The following is a 17209-nucleotide window of genomic DNA, read 5'->3' on the forward strand; positions in this document are numbered from 1 at the left end:
GCTTACTGATATTTAATTTTAAAGTACCGACATTTAACCTACTGTGGAGACAAGGTTGTAAATCTAGAGTAAATTCATCGCAAATATCAATTTTTTATTTACTTTATTTCAGATTTTCTCAAGTATTATTAAAGTATATAATCATACTGTCAAGTAGTTATGAATTCACAGAGAAATACAGAACCAGGTATAATTGAAGAGTTATATTCCATCTCTGTAAACAAATATTAGATTACACATTAGAGCAAATACATACTGAAACCAGAACTAATGCTTCCTCATATTTTCCTATATTGTAAACCAAATATATTGTCATTAAAAATTTAAATCAAGGGCTTCTATTCCTTCCTTTTTAAGTTTTGGATACTAATTACATTTTAAAATATCAAAGATTTAAGATTAAAATATCAAAGACTTAAGATTAAAATAAAACCAAATATGGCTTTTTTTCCTCCTGTTGTTTCATATGTAACAACATTCAAGTAAAAAATTCAGATATAACAAGTGAAACTAAGAATTTACTTTTTAATGTAAACTATATTTATGAATTTTCTCACTGTATCAAAACACATAGTTCTAGACATTATTTGTATGTAATCCAAAAGATAATTTTCTCCTTAACCTCTTAAAGTATGTATAAGTCATGTTATATTCATGCCCATACTTAGCCTGTAATTGGATTTTAACTCATTACCCACATACTAGCTAACCTACTGAAGTGATATTTTATACTTTGAAAAAAATTAAAACAGGCAAAATAAAGTTTTTATGCCAAGAAGACAAATCGAGTTATATTTTGATACAGATGAAAACTTAAAGGATGAATGCAATGTAAACATATTTGTACTTTTTTGTTTATTTGTTTTGCTTATTTTATTTTCTTTATACAGTAATGAGGATTGAACACAGAGATACTCTACAACTGAACCATGTCCCCAGTCCATTCTATTTTTTATTTTTGAAAATGATCTAAATTACCCAGGCTGGACTGAAACTTGTGATTCCCCTGCACCTGTATCTCAAGTAGCTGGGATTGCAAGAGTGCACAACTGTCCCACACCTGAATTATTATTCTCTTAGTTCATTTTGTGCTGAGCAGCAGAAAATCTGAAACTGGGTAATTTATAGTAAGCAAAAATGTGTTGGTTCATGGTTCTGGAAGCTAGAAAGTCCAAGTTTGTATCTGGAAACACCCTTCTTGCTATGTCTTCCCATAGTAGAAGGGCAAAGAGAGAAATACACATATATATATATATATATATATATATATATATATATATATATACACACACACACACACACAGTATATATACATAAACATATGTATATGTATATATACTCACATATATATGTACATGTGTGTATACACACACATAGATGCACATGCTCACACACATACATACACAAACAGAATGTGGTGCATGGCTAAGGTTCTCCTTTGGTTAAGAACCTATTGTTGTTAAATGAGTCCATGTCCAAATTAACAGCATTATCTATTCATGAGAGCAGAGCCTTCTGAACTCTGTTCATTGAAAAGTTGAATACTAACTTTCCAACTACGATTTTGGGGAGACACTTAAAACGTAGCATTTAATACACTTTACCTGCAAGTATGACAGTACTTTGATTATTTTAAAAAAACATAATCTAGCTATATATTCAGGCAAAAAGTGAACAAAAACAACTACCTCTAGCTAATTTGCTATATAGCATTGTGTACCTCGACCTGGTACAGCAACATTTTCAGGTTAAATTTATTTGTAATATTTATTTTTACTCAGTAAACAAATAAGTGTATCTTTAGTATACAAGACCGAGTGCTTCACAAGATACAACATTCCAGGAGAAATTACTTTCAGAAGAATCCAGACTTCACTAACTTCAATACTGAAGAAAAAAGAAATATTACAAAGAGGCACAAGTGAGGTATGAAAGTAGTTAAAAGCAAATATGATTCACTCTACAAGAAGGATTAAGAACTTCTGGGAAGATATGCCAATTAAGAGAAGTATTTCATAAATCAATGTTGGCAGAGAAAGTCAACAATTAAAGGGATAATAGACTACCAGAAGTGAAACGTGGTTATGGACTTTACAAACACTGTCATTTAACCCCTACAGAAATTATTTGACATAAATAACAAGATTTTCATTAAGGGGATGAGTTTACATCACTATAGCTAAATTTGAATCATATCAAACCTATTTCTCTAAAATAATCTATTTCTCCACAATAATCTATCTTAATGAAAAGGAGAGAAGAGGGCAATGTTTTGGATCTTGTGATAGAATAACTTTGGGGATTATTTCAAAGCCAACCAGTCTTTTTCTCAAGCTAGTTTTGCAATCATACATGTAAACACTTTCTATTGTATTTACATTTTATCTGGATATTTGATATCATATTTGTAACTTTTGTAAAATTTATAATCAATTTATGATCTTAGGTGTGCTTTTTACACACAGAGAAAAAAATAAATCTGAGTACAAACTAAATTCAATGTAATGGACTATTTCACAATCACAATCTCACTTGTGCTATTAAGAATGTTTTAAAACATATTTAAGTTATATTAGATTTTAATTTAAAAGAGTAAACATGGGCATTCCTTTATAATAAACACTAAAATAAATTGATAAAAAGATAATTACAGACTTAAGGTTTATCCTTCATGTTGAGAAGAAATAGTTCATGAGTCTCCAGTTCCCATTTGTCTTAAAGGGTCTCTATTTTAGCAATACTATAGAATAATGATGTTCTTTTCATTGGGAATTAACAGAAACTGTGTTAAATGTTCCTTTTCATTCAATGTCAGTTTGTGACACAATTTAAAATATATTTTAAAGATTTTTTTTTAAAAGCAGAAGTGGATGAAAAATTTAAAGCATATGGTGGGATGAGAATATTCTAATTTTATCCTAACTGGTATAAATATTACATTTCCTTGAGGCTGTGCATAAAGAACTCTGTTTCAACTCCAGTGATTTTTTGAAGGTAACCAAATCAGCTTGTAACTAGATAGATGACCTTGGGAAAATCACTAGAACTCTCAGACATCCAGTTCTTTCATATGTAAAGTCCTACTATTGAAATATATGTTCCTTAAGGCCCAATCAACTTTAATATTCTGCTGGAAGTAGATGTTTTCATGACTTACTACTCTAACTACTATAAGCATGAAAGGAAGGATGCAGTTATGGCATAGACCTATTAGAGGATGACTAGATTAGCAGGAGCACATAAAACAGGAAATCAAATGTAAATACATTGCTTCAGGTTTATAAAAATTGAAGAACACATGCTGTTTTCCATTAATGAACAAAAATCTGTAGGGTCATTAATACACGTTTCCAAACAGCAAATAAAACACGTTTCTTAGTGTAGTCATATATTTTGACACTTAATATGATGAAAATAATAGAGTAGTCTCAAAGTCTCAAGCTGTATTTCTTAATATAAACCACCTAATAGCAACATGTATATTTATATATTCTCCCTCACATTAAAATGATTCATGCTTATTCTCTGAGACACATACATATTTGTAGCTGTTTTTCGTTGCCAGGTCTTGCATTCATTCCTTTGTATTTGTATTTCACTCCATTTTTTTTGGTTAACAAAAAGGTACGTTAAAAATTAAATATTTTAGAGCCCTGCGCGCGCTGCAGGAATGGAACGTTGCTAGAGTGCGCGGGTCTGGCTGCTGGGGGCTGGAACCGCACGCTGGGAGCTGTCGCGCGCCAAAGCGGGAATCTGGGAGGCGGGCAGTTGTGCAATTAATGCAGGTATTTAAAACTCCCGAACCTGTGGACGCCATGCACAGGAAGCACCTCCAAGAGATTCCGGACCAGAGTAGCAACGTTACTACCAGCTTCACGTGGGGATGGGATTCTAGCAAGACTTCTGAACTGCTGTCAGGCATGGGGGTCTCCGCCCTAGAGAAGGAGGAGGTGGACAGTGAGAACATCCCCCAGGAACTGCTCTCTAACCTGGGCCACCCTCAGAGCCCCACACGGAAACGGCTGAAAAGCAAAGGGAGTGACAAAGACTTTGTGATCATCCGCAGGCCTAAACTCAATCGAGAGAACTTCCCCGATGTTTCGTGGGACTCCCTCCCAGATGAGCTGCTCCTGGGGATCTTCTCTTGCCTCTGCCTCCCCGATCTGCTGAAAGTCTCCGGCGTTTGTAAGAGGTGGTACTGCCTCGCGTTTGATGAATCTCTCTGGCAAACCCTGGACCTCACAAGTAAAAATCTGCACCCAGATGTGATTGTTCGTCTGCTGTCTGGAGGCGTGGTGGCCTTCCGCTGCCCCCGATCATTTGTAGACCAACCCTTGGTTGAACATTGCAGCCCTTTTCGTGTCCAGCACTTGGATCTGTCTAACTCAGTTATAAACGTCTCTACCCTCCATGGCATTCTGTCTCAGTGCTCCAAGTTGCAGAATCTAAGCCTGGAAGGCCTCCAGGCCTCCAGCTTTCTGATCCCATTGTCAATAATCTTGCGCAGAACTCAAATTTAGTACGACTCAACCTTTGTGGGTGTGCTGGATTTTCTGAGTCTGCCCTGAAGACTCTGCTAAGCAGCTGTTCCAGACTGGATGAGCTGAACCTCTCCTGGTGCTATGAGTTCACTGAAAAGCACGTGCAGGTGGCTGTCGCACATGTGTCAGAGACCATCACCCAGTTGAATCTTAGTGGCTACCGAAAGAATCTTCAGAAATCAGATGTCTCTACCTTAGTCAGAAGATGCCCCAACCTTGTCCATCTGGATTTAAGTGACAGTGTCATGCTAAAGCATGACTGCTTTCCAGAATTTCTCCAGCTCAACTACCTCCAACACCTGTCACTCAGTCGGTGCTATGATATAATTCCTGAAACTCTACTTGAACTTGGAGAAATTCCCACACTAAAAACACTACAAGTTTTTGGAATTGTGCCAGATGGTACCCTTCAACTGTTACGGGAAGCCCTTCCTCATCTGCAAATTAATTGCTCCTATTTCACCACCATTGCCAGGCCAACTGTCGGAAACAAAAAGAACCAGGAGATATGGGGCATCAGGTGCCGACTGACACTGCAAAAGCCCAGCTGTCTATGAAATTATTTCTTGTAGGATGGTGTCTCCTCTTCCTTTGGAACGGGGAAAGTAGGCAGGAAGCCCAATTACTGAGCACTGGGCTAGTTTTTATTATTCGTTTTCCCTTAACCTTTATCCTGCAAGTAAATTAGGAAACCATTTTCAAGGGAAAACAATGAAGTGTTGCCTTTTTTTTAAATAACTATAAAAGTTTCTGTCAACGCTATGCCCTTAAGAACCTAAGTTGTAGGCCATCAGAAATTTTAGGAGTTTGAGCCTATGATTTCAATTTACTTTTTTACATAGCAAAATTTGTGCCATTTTCTCCAAGTGCCCTTTGTATCAAGTTTTATTTAGAATCAAGCTTAAAAAATGACTTATGGCTAATGATTTTTATAGCCTTTGTGATAACTTTTTTATCTATTTAATTTTTCAGTATTGTTTAATAAGACATAGTTTGGAAGAACAATAAGCTATGTGTAGGGTGAGCTGAACCGAAAGAGTCATAAGATAGTAGCATTTAAGGTATCTAGGAATTAAAAAAAATTTTCATTTCTACCTTAAGATTTGAAATTAGCTTAACAGAAACATATCCCCACATCTTAAACTCTCAAACAAATTAAACATATGGCCAGAGGTATAGAGTTGGTATAGGATGTGAAGGCTCAAGACGTAATTTTCTATGCCAGGTTAATCAGAAGTATCCTTTAATATCACTAAGGTACTGTGTTCCTGAAATATAATTGTGGTTTCTAATTTTATAATCAAATTACATTAACATGAGTTGTTTAGCTTTTAAATGAGTTGCTTTGTTTTAGGAAGGTGGTATTAACCTAATCAGTCTCTATTCTTTTTTTTTTTTTTTTTTTTTTTAGAAAATGTCCTACAATGTGCATTTTATTTCATATCATTATACAATGTTTACATATAGTTATAATTCTCAAGAAAATGTATTTTCTTTACCAATTGTATGTAGTGCCTACACCTTTCACTTTAACATGGACAATGGGAAAGAGTGGAAATCCACATTGAATGCTCTTCTACAGAAGTTGTAATGGGCTGCAAGTGTGCCAATCAGAAAGGAATGGAAGCCTTAGAAGAGCAGTGTGGCTTTCAAATCCTTGGCTTCAGTGAACACAGGCATACTGGATCCATAGTCTCATCTTGCAGTAAAACTCAAGACAAAATAGTGTTGGACAAAATTCTAAATTGTACAATATTGAACAAAAGACCACAGGGGACATTTTATTTAAAGTAGCACCAATCCACAACTGATTGTCTCCGACATCAATCTTCCTGTTGCCCCTATCATTGGCACTTTGAGTGGAAATCTTTCTGCTTCAGTGAGGAGTCTTCCACTGACTAAGCAAACTGTGTGGCTAAACTCTACGTAAAGTGTGGCAATGTCAACCTGGGAAATGGCACATTTAAACCATTATTGCCCTAACATGGGCTTGCCTTTTTTGGTGTTTTCTCCCTACCTCCTGCCCTAGCTGGTGTTCTGTGGATGTTTTTGTGATGGTGGTAAAAGTAAATAAAAATGCATTTAAGGGGTATCATGGTAAGCAGGTGTTTAGAAACAAAACAACAAAAAATAAAATAAAAGAATGTGGCCGCAGCTAAGGAGGTTTTCACATGTTGTTTAACTCCAGTAAAGTCTGATCCAGCATCTGATGCATACTAAGGTTTTCTTCTTTGGCATGAGCCACTTTCTCTTCTAAGTCATCAATGCTTTTCTCCAATTTAGTTACTGACCTCTCGGCAAACTCAGCCCGAGTCTCAGCCTCCTTCAGCTTGTCAGAAAGGACCTTGATCTCTTCCTCATATTTGTCTTCCTTCTGAGAGTACTTATCCTCTGCAGCCATTAATGCTTTCAAGGTCTGATCCATTATTCTTAATTGTTCTTCCAGCTGTCGAACTTGGCCTTCTGAGAGCTCAGCCCGCTCCTCTGCACGTTCCAGGTCACTTTCAATGATGACCAGCTTACGGGCTACCTCTTCATATTTTCGGTCGGCATCTTCAGCAATGTGCTTGGCCTCTTTCAGTTGGATCTCCTGAATTTCCATTTTTTCTTCATCCTTTTGGGCTCTACTTTCAATGACTTTCATGCCTCTCTCGCTTTCATCTGCTGCTTTTTCAGCCTCCTCCAGCTTCTGCAAAGCTGTTGCCAGACGCTCCTGAGCACGATCCAACTCTTCCTCAACCAGCTGGATGCGTCTGTTCAGAGAAGCTACATCAGCTTCAGCGGTCTCCCTCAGCTTTCTTTCAAGGTCCAACTCGTGCTGCAGGCTGCCCGCCCGCTCCTCCGCTGCGTCCGCCTGCTCCTGTAGGCTCCGGATCTTTCTACGCACCGCCTCCAGCGAGCTGCTCGCCGCCATCGCAAGGGCGGCGGCGGCCGGCGGGTTGCGGTGGAGAGGCTGGCTGCAGCGCTAAGGCCACCGCGGGTGTTGCTGCAGCCAAGCGCCCGTCCGCCCCGCCCAGGCCGCTCCGTGCGACGGCGGCGCCCCCAGCCGCCCAGGAGCAGCCCGGAAGTCTCAGTCTCTATTCTTGAAAAATTGAAAGAGTTCTGAACTGATACTGCCTGCTGTTTTCCTTTAGTGCTAAGTTTATTTGTATATTACTCTGGAATCAAGTATTTTAAATTGCCTTTTTTAAATATGGTCTTTTGCAATAATTGTTTGAAACTACCCACTTTATAGGGTTATTGATCGTAAGAATTGCTTGTTCCGGTAAATCAGAAGTACACACTAGAAGCAAGTGTATTTTCCATGCAGTTTCAGGACAGTCTGCACTGGCACCTATGTAAGAGTTAGTACTCAGGTGTTGAACCTTTTAGTAATATGAGTGGGTTTGTTTTTTAAAAAACCTCTCTCATCAAGGCAAAAAGATCAAGTTCTGCTTTTAAAAAATCACAAAAACACTAGTTTTAAGTCAGTGACCTCCCCATATGTGCAAAATGTAACAAAAAGCCAAAATCCATCATTTTTCTATTAACTGGTTTTACTTTAATCAAAGATTTTAAATGTTAAAAACAGTAGCATGAAGTGCCCTTATCTGCTCAGACCTAAGGAAGAAAATTTTAAAGTAGTGTTACACAAGGAGATGATTATGTGTCTATTTCTTATTAGCTAAAAAGTGCTAAATACTACTTGAAATTATTGTTTACAGATTAGTGACAAGGGCTGGTGGTAGGATCCGGTTGGACTTACTTCCGGATGCCCTCAAACATACAGTGCCTATATTTCCAAACTCAAGTCCAGCCATAAGCTATTTTGCCAACATGTCGGAGTAATCTGTATTTTTGTATGTGATTTCTACTTTTATAAACTTGTTTTAAAATAAAACACATTTTTATAAAAAAAAATTAAATATTTTATTCAATGCCACCTATTAAATAGCAAGGAGTCAACAGTTACTAATAAACTTCTTTCTTTAAAATTGTTAGGTCTTTTTGTTCTTACGTAAAGTAGTACAATACTGTACATTCTCTGAACAAAATGCAGCCTGCTGGATGCCAATATTCATCAATATGCTTGCAAGTTAGAAGGTTCCATATGGGAATGCTGCCCTGAGACAGTGATTGCAGATCACCCTCAGTCTCAAACCTCTTTGCTGTCCTGCTTTTCCACATGGCTCTATGTCATCTGTCAAAACTCACCACTGTAAACATGCTATAGGCATCCCAGCTCTATCGTCTCTTGACCATTCAACTTGATGGTCAATGATTTCTTGCCATTTCTAATCATGTGCCCTTCTATGCTCATAACAGCCCAAAACCCATGACTGTCACACACACATAGACACACAGACATACATACACACACACAGAGACACACACCCAAAACAAAACAAAACAAAAGCTATTATATCTTATTAATTTAATGTCTTTGGACGCAAAACAAAATAAAATTTACCATAGTACTCTTTCAAGGTATCTAACAGTTTTAGTTTACCTTTAACTAATTGAAAAAATCTCTAAAATATAACATTATTTTTTCCTCTCATGGTTTTGTTCATATTTAAGGACAATAGTACTTACTCTATTTCTAAGTATTTATTTTAATTTTGTTTTTTAATTGTTGATGTGACTTTTTTTTATTTATATGTAGTGTTGAGAGATGGACCCAGTTCCTCACATATGCTAGGCAAGCACTCTACCACTGAGCTACAACACTAGCCCTTCTAAGATGTTCTATAGCAACTATAAATAAGTATTATGTATATTGACAGTCACATTTCTGTATGAATATGTGAATAAATTATTGAGTAAACCTTTTCACTCTACCCTCTATTTCTAGAATTCCTTTTTTATTTTTTTCTTCTGTTTACTGCTTTTTAATTTTTTTCTTCTATTTACTGCTTCTATAATTACTTCAAATTTATCAGTTTATCAATTTTAATGTTATGTGCATGATAGTCTTATTAAGGTACAGTTAATATTTTATATGGATGCATTATTTTATGTTTTAAATTAAGCTATACTTCCTTTTTAATTCAGTGTATATATGTATATGTTGTTTGTATTTATGTACTTGTTCTTCTGATTAGTTTCTGACTTCTCTAAAGAATGTGTTCTTTTTCCTATAGGACTTTGAAATACTGACCTAAACTACTATCAACACTTTCACCCCATTTCCAGAATCCCTGCAACACCTATTGACTCACTTCCACTCATCCCACAAAGTCAGCTTTAACTCTGCCTCCCCAGAGTCTTTCCATGACCACTGTCCTCATCAAATCCTTGTGATCCATTCTCATTGTACCTTGCACCTCACCTTTCATAATATTCTTAACAGTTGAAATGATTTATTATCTTTATTTCTTGCTATTCTGTAAATTTGTGACATGAGGGACTGTACTTATACTATGCTGAGCAGCATGTTTTCCCAATGCTTAGCACATAAAGAATATAATAGCCTTTGAAGGAATAAATGAAGGTGATAGAACTCTTTGATTTCTGCTAAAAAAAAAATCTTGCCAAATCCCAACTTGAGTGCCTACTCACTTGTTAGTGTTCTCAGACAGACTCAAATTTTATTGAATTCGAAAGTCTCAATGTCCCATTTTTAAGAGAAAATAAAATGCAAAAATCAAGAGTATTTTGAAGTCAGTTATGTGCTCTTCCTAGAGAAAAACATATCCAAATACTTGTGAATATTTATGTATATACTACTATATATTTATTCTTATTATGAATATGTGCTTATTGCTTATAAGAATAGTTAGAAAAAGTAAAATCATGTCTCTGTGCACATATGTGCACATACATACATACACATAGAGGTAGTTAAAAATGCCTGCATGTTAAAGGCATATAAGTTACCAATCCTGACTTGTCTCACTTGAAGTTTGAGATGGACTTAATGAACTTTCTTGCATCAAATATGAAAAGGGATGAAAAGTAACTTTACAGTAGAGAAATCTGAAAGACACTATAGTACTTCAGCCTTGCGGTCAATGACAGTGTCAATAGTGACAAAGAAAAAAGAAACAGCAGACTCAAAATGCAGTCGCTCAAGCTAATCTTCCACACCACAAAACTGAAACCTAGACTGTTAATCTACGAAATCTGATTTTTCAAGAAATGAGAGAGATTTAACTTTCTTAGAATCAGAAGAGAGATGATAATCAAACCCCATTAAGACAAGATTTCATTGACATCCCTATAAGGACAATAATCTTGAAACAACCAATTCACTATTTGTCTGATGATCCTTTCTGCTTTCTCCTGTATGTAAAATTAACCCACTCTTTCTCGCTCATTGGAACTCCTTTGTGTTTTGTACACTGGATGTTACTCCATTGATGAATCACTACTAAACAACAATTAGATCTTTGAAACTAAAATTGTTGACATTTTGTTCTGTAACAATATTGATCTCATAGTGTGTTTTGCCTGATGTAACATAAATTGTCATTTCACCTCTGTGGTCTTTTCACCCGAAAGCCTTTAATCCCTGTCTAATCATGAGAAAATAACAGAAAACCCAAATTGTGGGACATTCTCCAAAATCCCTGATCATGTCACTCAAAACTATGAAGCTCATGAAAAATAAGGAAATATTTCACAGACCTACAGATAGTCAGGAGATATAATGAAATGCAATTTCTATCCAAGAGTAAATTCTGGAATAGAAGAAAGGCATTCATAGGAAAACTAGTTAAATGTGAAAAAAAAACTTGAGTTTAGTTAGTGGAGTTTTTTAATGTGTTAATGTTGGTTTCTTAGTTGTGACAAATACAGCATGATTAAAATAAAATATTAAGAATAGGGGAAACTAAATAATAAACATATGATGGTTCTCTATACTATTTTTGTTACTTTTCTGCAAAATAAATTTATTCCAAAGTTAAAAGCTTAGTAAAATCAATTTTGAAAATACAAAGAAATTGTTAATAATAATTATAATTAAGCAAAATAAAATGCAGCTAATTATAGTTTCATTTCATCTTCATTTAATCAAAATATTGAAGATTTTATTAAAGTATAAAATTTTCTGCCATATTACCTACATTATAAATTATTAATTTGGTTGTTACTTTTGAAGAAGGATCTACATATTCCTGACAGCTCTGGAGAAGCAGTAACTTCAAGTTTGGTTCATAAGCAAAAGGATGAATCAGTAAATATTGTCCATATGTGACTAGGTAACCTGACTTTTAGAGAATTCATCAACATGATCAGACTTACAGGGACACCTCATCACTTACCTAGCGAATATTCTACATCATATCCTGCTATTGTAAAAGAAGCATGCTGTAGAATCTGCTCCATCTCTTCATTATATAAAATGAAGTCTGTTCACACTACTAATAGTCAGGACTACCTAACTACAGAGGCCAAACATCTGCTCTGTTGTACTGTCTGCTTATTAAGTCAAAAAGGATTTAAGGCCACTTGTCCACGTAGATAGGAATAACAAAATTCTAGTAGCAAGTCTTCTAAAAAAAGGGGAAAAAAAGTTCAAATAAAGCCAAGAAGACAATAACAAGTGAAAGTTATTTATTAATTTTTTTCCAAGCGCCTTAACTTACAGACTATGAGCTACCTAAGCCATGGAAATATCTGACTTTAAATATTCTGTGTTTTTCCTGATGCTTGCTCTTTTAAAAAGAAAAACAAAACAAAACAACAACAACATCAAAAGAATTGTTTTGAAACAACTTCAAAACCACCAAGAAAATGTGTTTCAATTTAAAGGTCTGTGTCAAATTAATTTTGGTAACCAAATGGCAAGCCTGAATTAGAACTCAGAGTTCTGGACTTCTTGTTCAGTGTTCTTGTCCTTGGGGGACTTCTAGAACTCACAGAAACAGTAACAGTCATACAAGCACAGCTAAGGAAAAGGAGTTCATTTAGAAAGGCTTATCAAAGAGGAAAATGTCCTTTATTTTCATCAACTCAGGATTCTAGCAAACTTTTCTGCCAGCTTACATGTTCTTATCATTATTATTTCTTTCACTTGAACTTATTGCATCTCCCATCAGTAAAACCTCTGGGCAAGTCTACAGGGTTGTGAAATCAAGACCAATTCCTGCTGCTAAAGTTTACAATTTAAAAAAAAATGCCACAAAGGCCTAGGATTTATCTATTACAAAAAACTCAAGTGAAGGGTTCATTTCAGAAAAAGAAGAAATGGTCATGGGAAGGAGATAAGTATAAGGTCTAAACTATTAAAACTATAGGTTTCTTTTCCAGAATACTATTGACAGACACTCAGGATCATACTTTTGCAGAAGTGCATTGTGCCTTTTGGAAGAAAATGCTGTAATCTTCAGCTCACTGAATTTTTCAAGGCAAGGTCTGAATCTCAGAGCTTCCATAATCATGGATAGCATGGACCATTAGAAATGACAAGGTCCATAGGAGTCTGGTCTTCCATTTTCCATTTACATACCCAAAGAGACCTGTCCAAGTCACTTTCCATGCTGCAAAACTTAGAAGTGTTACTGAAGGGATGCTTCTTCTAGAAACATTTCTGGTAAGTTTAAAGAAACAGATAAATATGCAGCTAGCAATGGGTGTGTAGCAAACACCATCTGTCCATAGAATCTGTCCACAAAATCCATATACACTGACCTACCCAATTCATTGCCATATTCAAATGGAAAACTGTTTGTAGATTTCTTTGCACAGAGCTGACTACACAATGAAAACTCAGTAAATCTTGGCTATTATTTGATTACTGTTAGTTTTTCATGATGCCTGCTCTTACATTAATGTTTGAAAGAACATCTTCATAAAATCACAGGTAGAAACAATTAAACTTGATCTATCAGTTTGTAGGTGAAACTAACACATGCCAAAGATTTATTTTGCTATTTATTAAGGGAATAAAGAATATAAGAAGATTTAACAACTGTTCTTCCTGATTCATTTCAGTGTTTAACAATGCTGTCAGGAAATCTTTCAATTATTCTAACCTAACTAGCTCATATTGCTGTTTATTTCCTCATGTTCTGGCTTCAGTGGAGATAGAAAACAGATGGTCACTATCCTTTGCTTAATACTAATAATAATGTTTTGTGGGTTCAAAGATTCACTAAATCTTTCCTTGATTATTTTTTCATTACAAAAAATAAGTTTAGTTCATTAAACACGATCAGTAGCACTATGTTTCAATATAACAAACAAGAGCTAAATATGAAGGAAAAACATATCCATCATTATTAATATGCACAAAATATTCTCAAATTTGGCTATCTTGAGCAAACATACATTATACAACAGAAAGATAGCAAATAATTTATTTGCAGATTATTTTTGAAAAGTTTTCTGTGAACTAAACACAAAATAAAATTAAGAATTTCCTTTCAGTGTGTGTCTCCCAGAATTTTTATAAGTGCAAATTGCTTACTAAATGTATTTTAATATATAAAAACTTTAAAAGTGTACATATTAATGAGCTGCCGTGTGATGTTTCAGTACATGTATACATAGTGTAATGTTTAAGTCAGGTTGAACATATTTACCATTTCATTTGTTAAATAACATGAAAACATTTAAAATCCTTTCTTCTAGGTTTTGAAAATACACAGTACATTATTCTATAGTTGTCCTCAGTACCCATGGAGATGGTTCCAGGACTTCCTGCAGACACCAATATTTTCAGATGGTCAAGTAGCTTATGTAAAGTGGATATTTGCATATAAATTACACACAACTTATCATACACTCTAAATCATATCTAGATTATTATAATACTAAATATGATATAAATACTATGTAATAGTTGTTATTCTTTGTTATCGAGGAAATAATGACCCAAAAATCTGCAAATATTTCTGTATAGAACATTTCTTTTCAAACGTTTTGATCTAAAGGTGGTTGAGTCTGCAGATGTGGAACTCACAGATAGATAACACACATATGGAGAACCAACTCTAGTAGAATAACTTCTGCAGAAAGGCAAATTGATAGGATATTTTTAAATTCATGTTCAGCTTAGAACTGAATGGTTTTAAAATTAATTTACCTAGGCTAATATATACAGAACAAGTTATAGAGAATTGAACCTTACAAAAACAAAAAAATTTTGAATAAAAAATGCATATCATCAAAGAAGACTTGATAAAATTGATAAGAAAAGTAAACATCTGTTAATTCTGACGACAAGATGTAGGAGTATGTCAAGGACTCAGTAGATGAAATCAGAAAAATGTACAATAGTTAGAGCATGTTTGAATACATTTCAAGAGTGAAAGAAAGCTTTCTGGTATCAAAAGGACAGTTTGTTTATCTGCATCTTCAAAGATTAAATTTTATCATTTTGGTTTTTCTGTCATTTTATTGTGTTTCTCTGTTTACTGTGTGCTTATTTTTTACTAAATTTGTTGCTAACAGTCATTCTCTCAAGCATGCCTTCTATCTTTTTGGTGCTTTCAAACACTTCTACCAACTGTTAAGCTTTTTAAAAAAACTGTTCCAATATTAAAATCAAATTCTACCACTGTTAACCAATTCTTTATTTTAAAAATTACTAGAATTTAATCTATAATGTGTGAATGGCTTTTTGTCTCTCTCATACTCTGAGATGAAGTGTTTGTTTTACAAATCTGATCTAATTTTCATAGGCATGAACACAGGACTGAGAGTCATATATTTTCCTAAACTGTTTTTCTACAGATTTTTGTTCATCCAAATTCAACATGCATGTTCCTAGGAAATAGTCTCAATTTTTAGTATATTCATTTTCAGGAAAACTTAATCCACTCATTTATTTCCATGCAGTGGATCATAGTACAGATTAACACAAAAAGCAATTTTTAGTTTATTTAAATGACAGTGAACTAAATTTCTATAAAAAATGTATTTTCTCCATCTATATATGTCCATCTTACATGTGCATGAGATTTGTAATAGATGTGCCATGTCGAAAATATAATAGAACTTGCCAACTTCTTTTTTTTCTAATTCATGTATATTCTGCTCTTTAAATTATTTTATAGTCACACTTCATAAAAGTAGAGCTTCTATTTATCTGTGCAAATAGGTAAACTATGTATGCATAAAAATCTTATTTTATTTTAAAGGTTGTAAAATAAACATTAAGGAACTTTGAACTCTAAAATTGTCCTAGATTCTTCAACTGAATGTTTTCATGACTTTCATATTTCTTTAATTCAAATAGCATGGTTATATATTTTAAGAATATTTTGCAGTTAGTAGTTTATAACTATTTAAATAAAACTACTTTGAAATTAGTTATTAAAACTGCCTGTCCCCTGAAAGACTATATATTTTTTGGGCATGGAAACTATATCTCTCTTGTTCCCTAGAACATTCTTTACATGAAATACGCACTGGACTATTTATTGAATGAAAGAATTAGTTAATAGAATTCAAGTTTCCTACTTGCTATTAAAATTGAGAATGATATCTTGTGGCTCTAAGAAATGGCCCATAGAATGTTTGATTGTTGATACTAAACCCATTCCTTTGGATCATGGATACTCATTATTTTCAGCTCTATTATTGACCATGATGCTGGTAGAAATAAAGTGAAGATATCTCTCTCTGGTTCATTAAACACTTTTACAAAACAGAGAAACAGACTATCCTAATAGTCTCTTTTATTTAAAACAATTAAAAATGATTAAATGGCAGTTCTATAAAACAAAATTATTCCATTTACGATGCTACTATAAGATGGTTTTTCAGTGTTAATCATATCCCTAGATATGTTTTATAAAGACACTACTTCACTAAGTCAACAGAAAGCAAACGTTTCTTTTGTCCTTATATGTCAGAATTGTAAAAGATCCAACAATATCAATTGTGTTCACTTTATGGTCATTGTGTCCATGACAGTATAAAGTTAATTATAGGGTAAATCCCTGGAGCTCATTAGCTTTCATCTTCCTTTTAGGAACAATTATGTAAAGAAATGAGTTTCCACAAATAAGTGTTTTGGATTCATTTCATCTCTAATTGGCCTTAGTAAACATAAATATTTACTTGAATGTGCCAATTTTGAATAATGTGTCCTGTTTTCAAAAATATATATATTATTTATTGGATTCCTCTGTTCCATGTGCTAGTGTTCTGTTTGTTCTTGTTTGTTGATTACAGCATGATGCTAAATTAAGGACTCAAAATCTCAAAAAATAAAAAAAGTAAAATTGAATTAAAGCATTACATGAGTGCTATTAAATTAAAAAAATTAATTTACCATAAATCTCTTTAATTAAATTGATCAATTTAATTAAACTTGAAATTTTTAATATAAATTTATTTTGGAATAAAATTTTATTTGTTAAAGTTCCAAAGATAACACAAAGTGTTCCTAAATATTCTCCATCCATTTCCCCTTATGTTATTTTTTACGGTGCCAAGATATATTTGTTAATACCAAAAGACCAACATTTGTTCACTACTATTAAATAAACTACAGCTTCATTCACATTTTATGTTTTCTAACTTCAATATATCTTATTGTATTCTAAGATCCAAGTCAGAATATCACACTACCTACAGTAATTTTGTTTCTTTTTTTTTTTTTTTTGTCTTTCACCCCTTTATATTTTCCACTATTAGACTAAAAAGTGGCTTTGGAATTAGCATTTTTAAAACAATTGAACAAGCAAGTAACATTTATATCTAACCAGGAACCAGCTGCTATGTACCAGGTA

The 17209-nt window shown here is 34.0% G+C and overlaps 1 protein-coding gene and 1 pseudogene across 1 annotated transcript; one reads left to right on the forward strand and one right to left on the reverse strand.

The window, feature by feature from the left end:
- Window positions 1–3649: 3649 nt before the first annotated feature.
- Window positions 3650–6837, forward strand: LOC101977553 (S-phase kinase-associated protein 2 pseudogene; annotated as a pseudogene).
- Window positions 5957–7570, reverse strand: LOC144366059 (uncharacterized). Its single transcript, XM_078019303.1, has one exon. The coding sequence runs from the start codon at window positions 7453–7455 to the stop codon at window positions 6709–6711; it is 747 nt and encodes a 248-aa protein (XP_077875429.1). The 5' UTR covers window positions 7456–7570; the 3' UTR covers window positions 5957–6708.
- Window positions 7571–17209: the final 9639 nt, after the last annotated feature.

Source organism: Ictidomys tridecemlineatus, chromosome 8 (genome assembly GCF_052094955.1).
Source record: "Ictidomys tridecemlineatus isolate mIctTri1 chromosome 8, mIctTri1.hap1, whole genome shotgun sequence".
Classification (NCBI taxonomy): Eukaryota; Metazoa; Chordata; class Mammalia; order Rodentia; family Sciuridae; genus Ictidomys; species Ictidomys tridecemlineatus.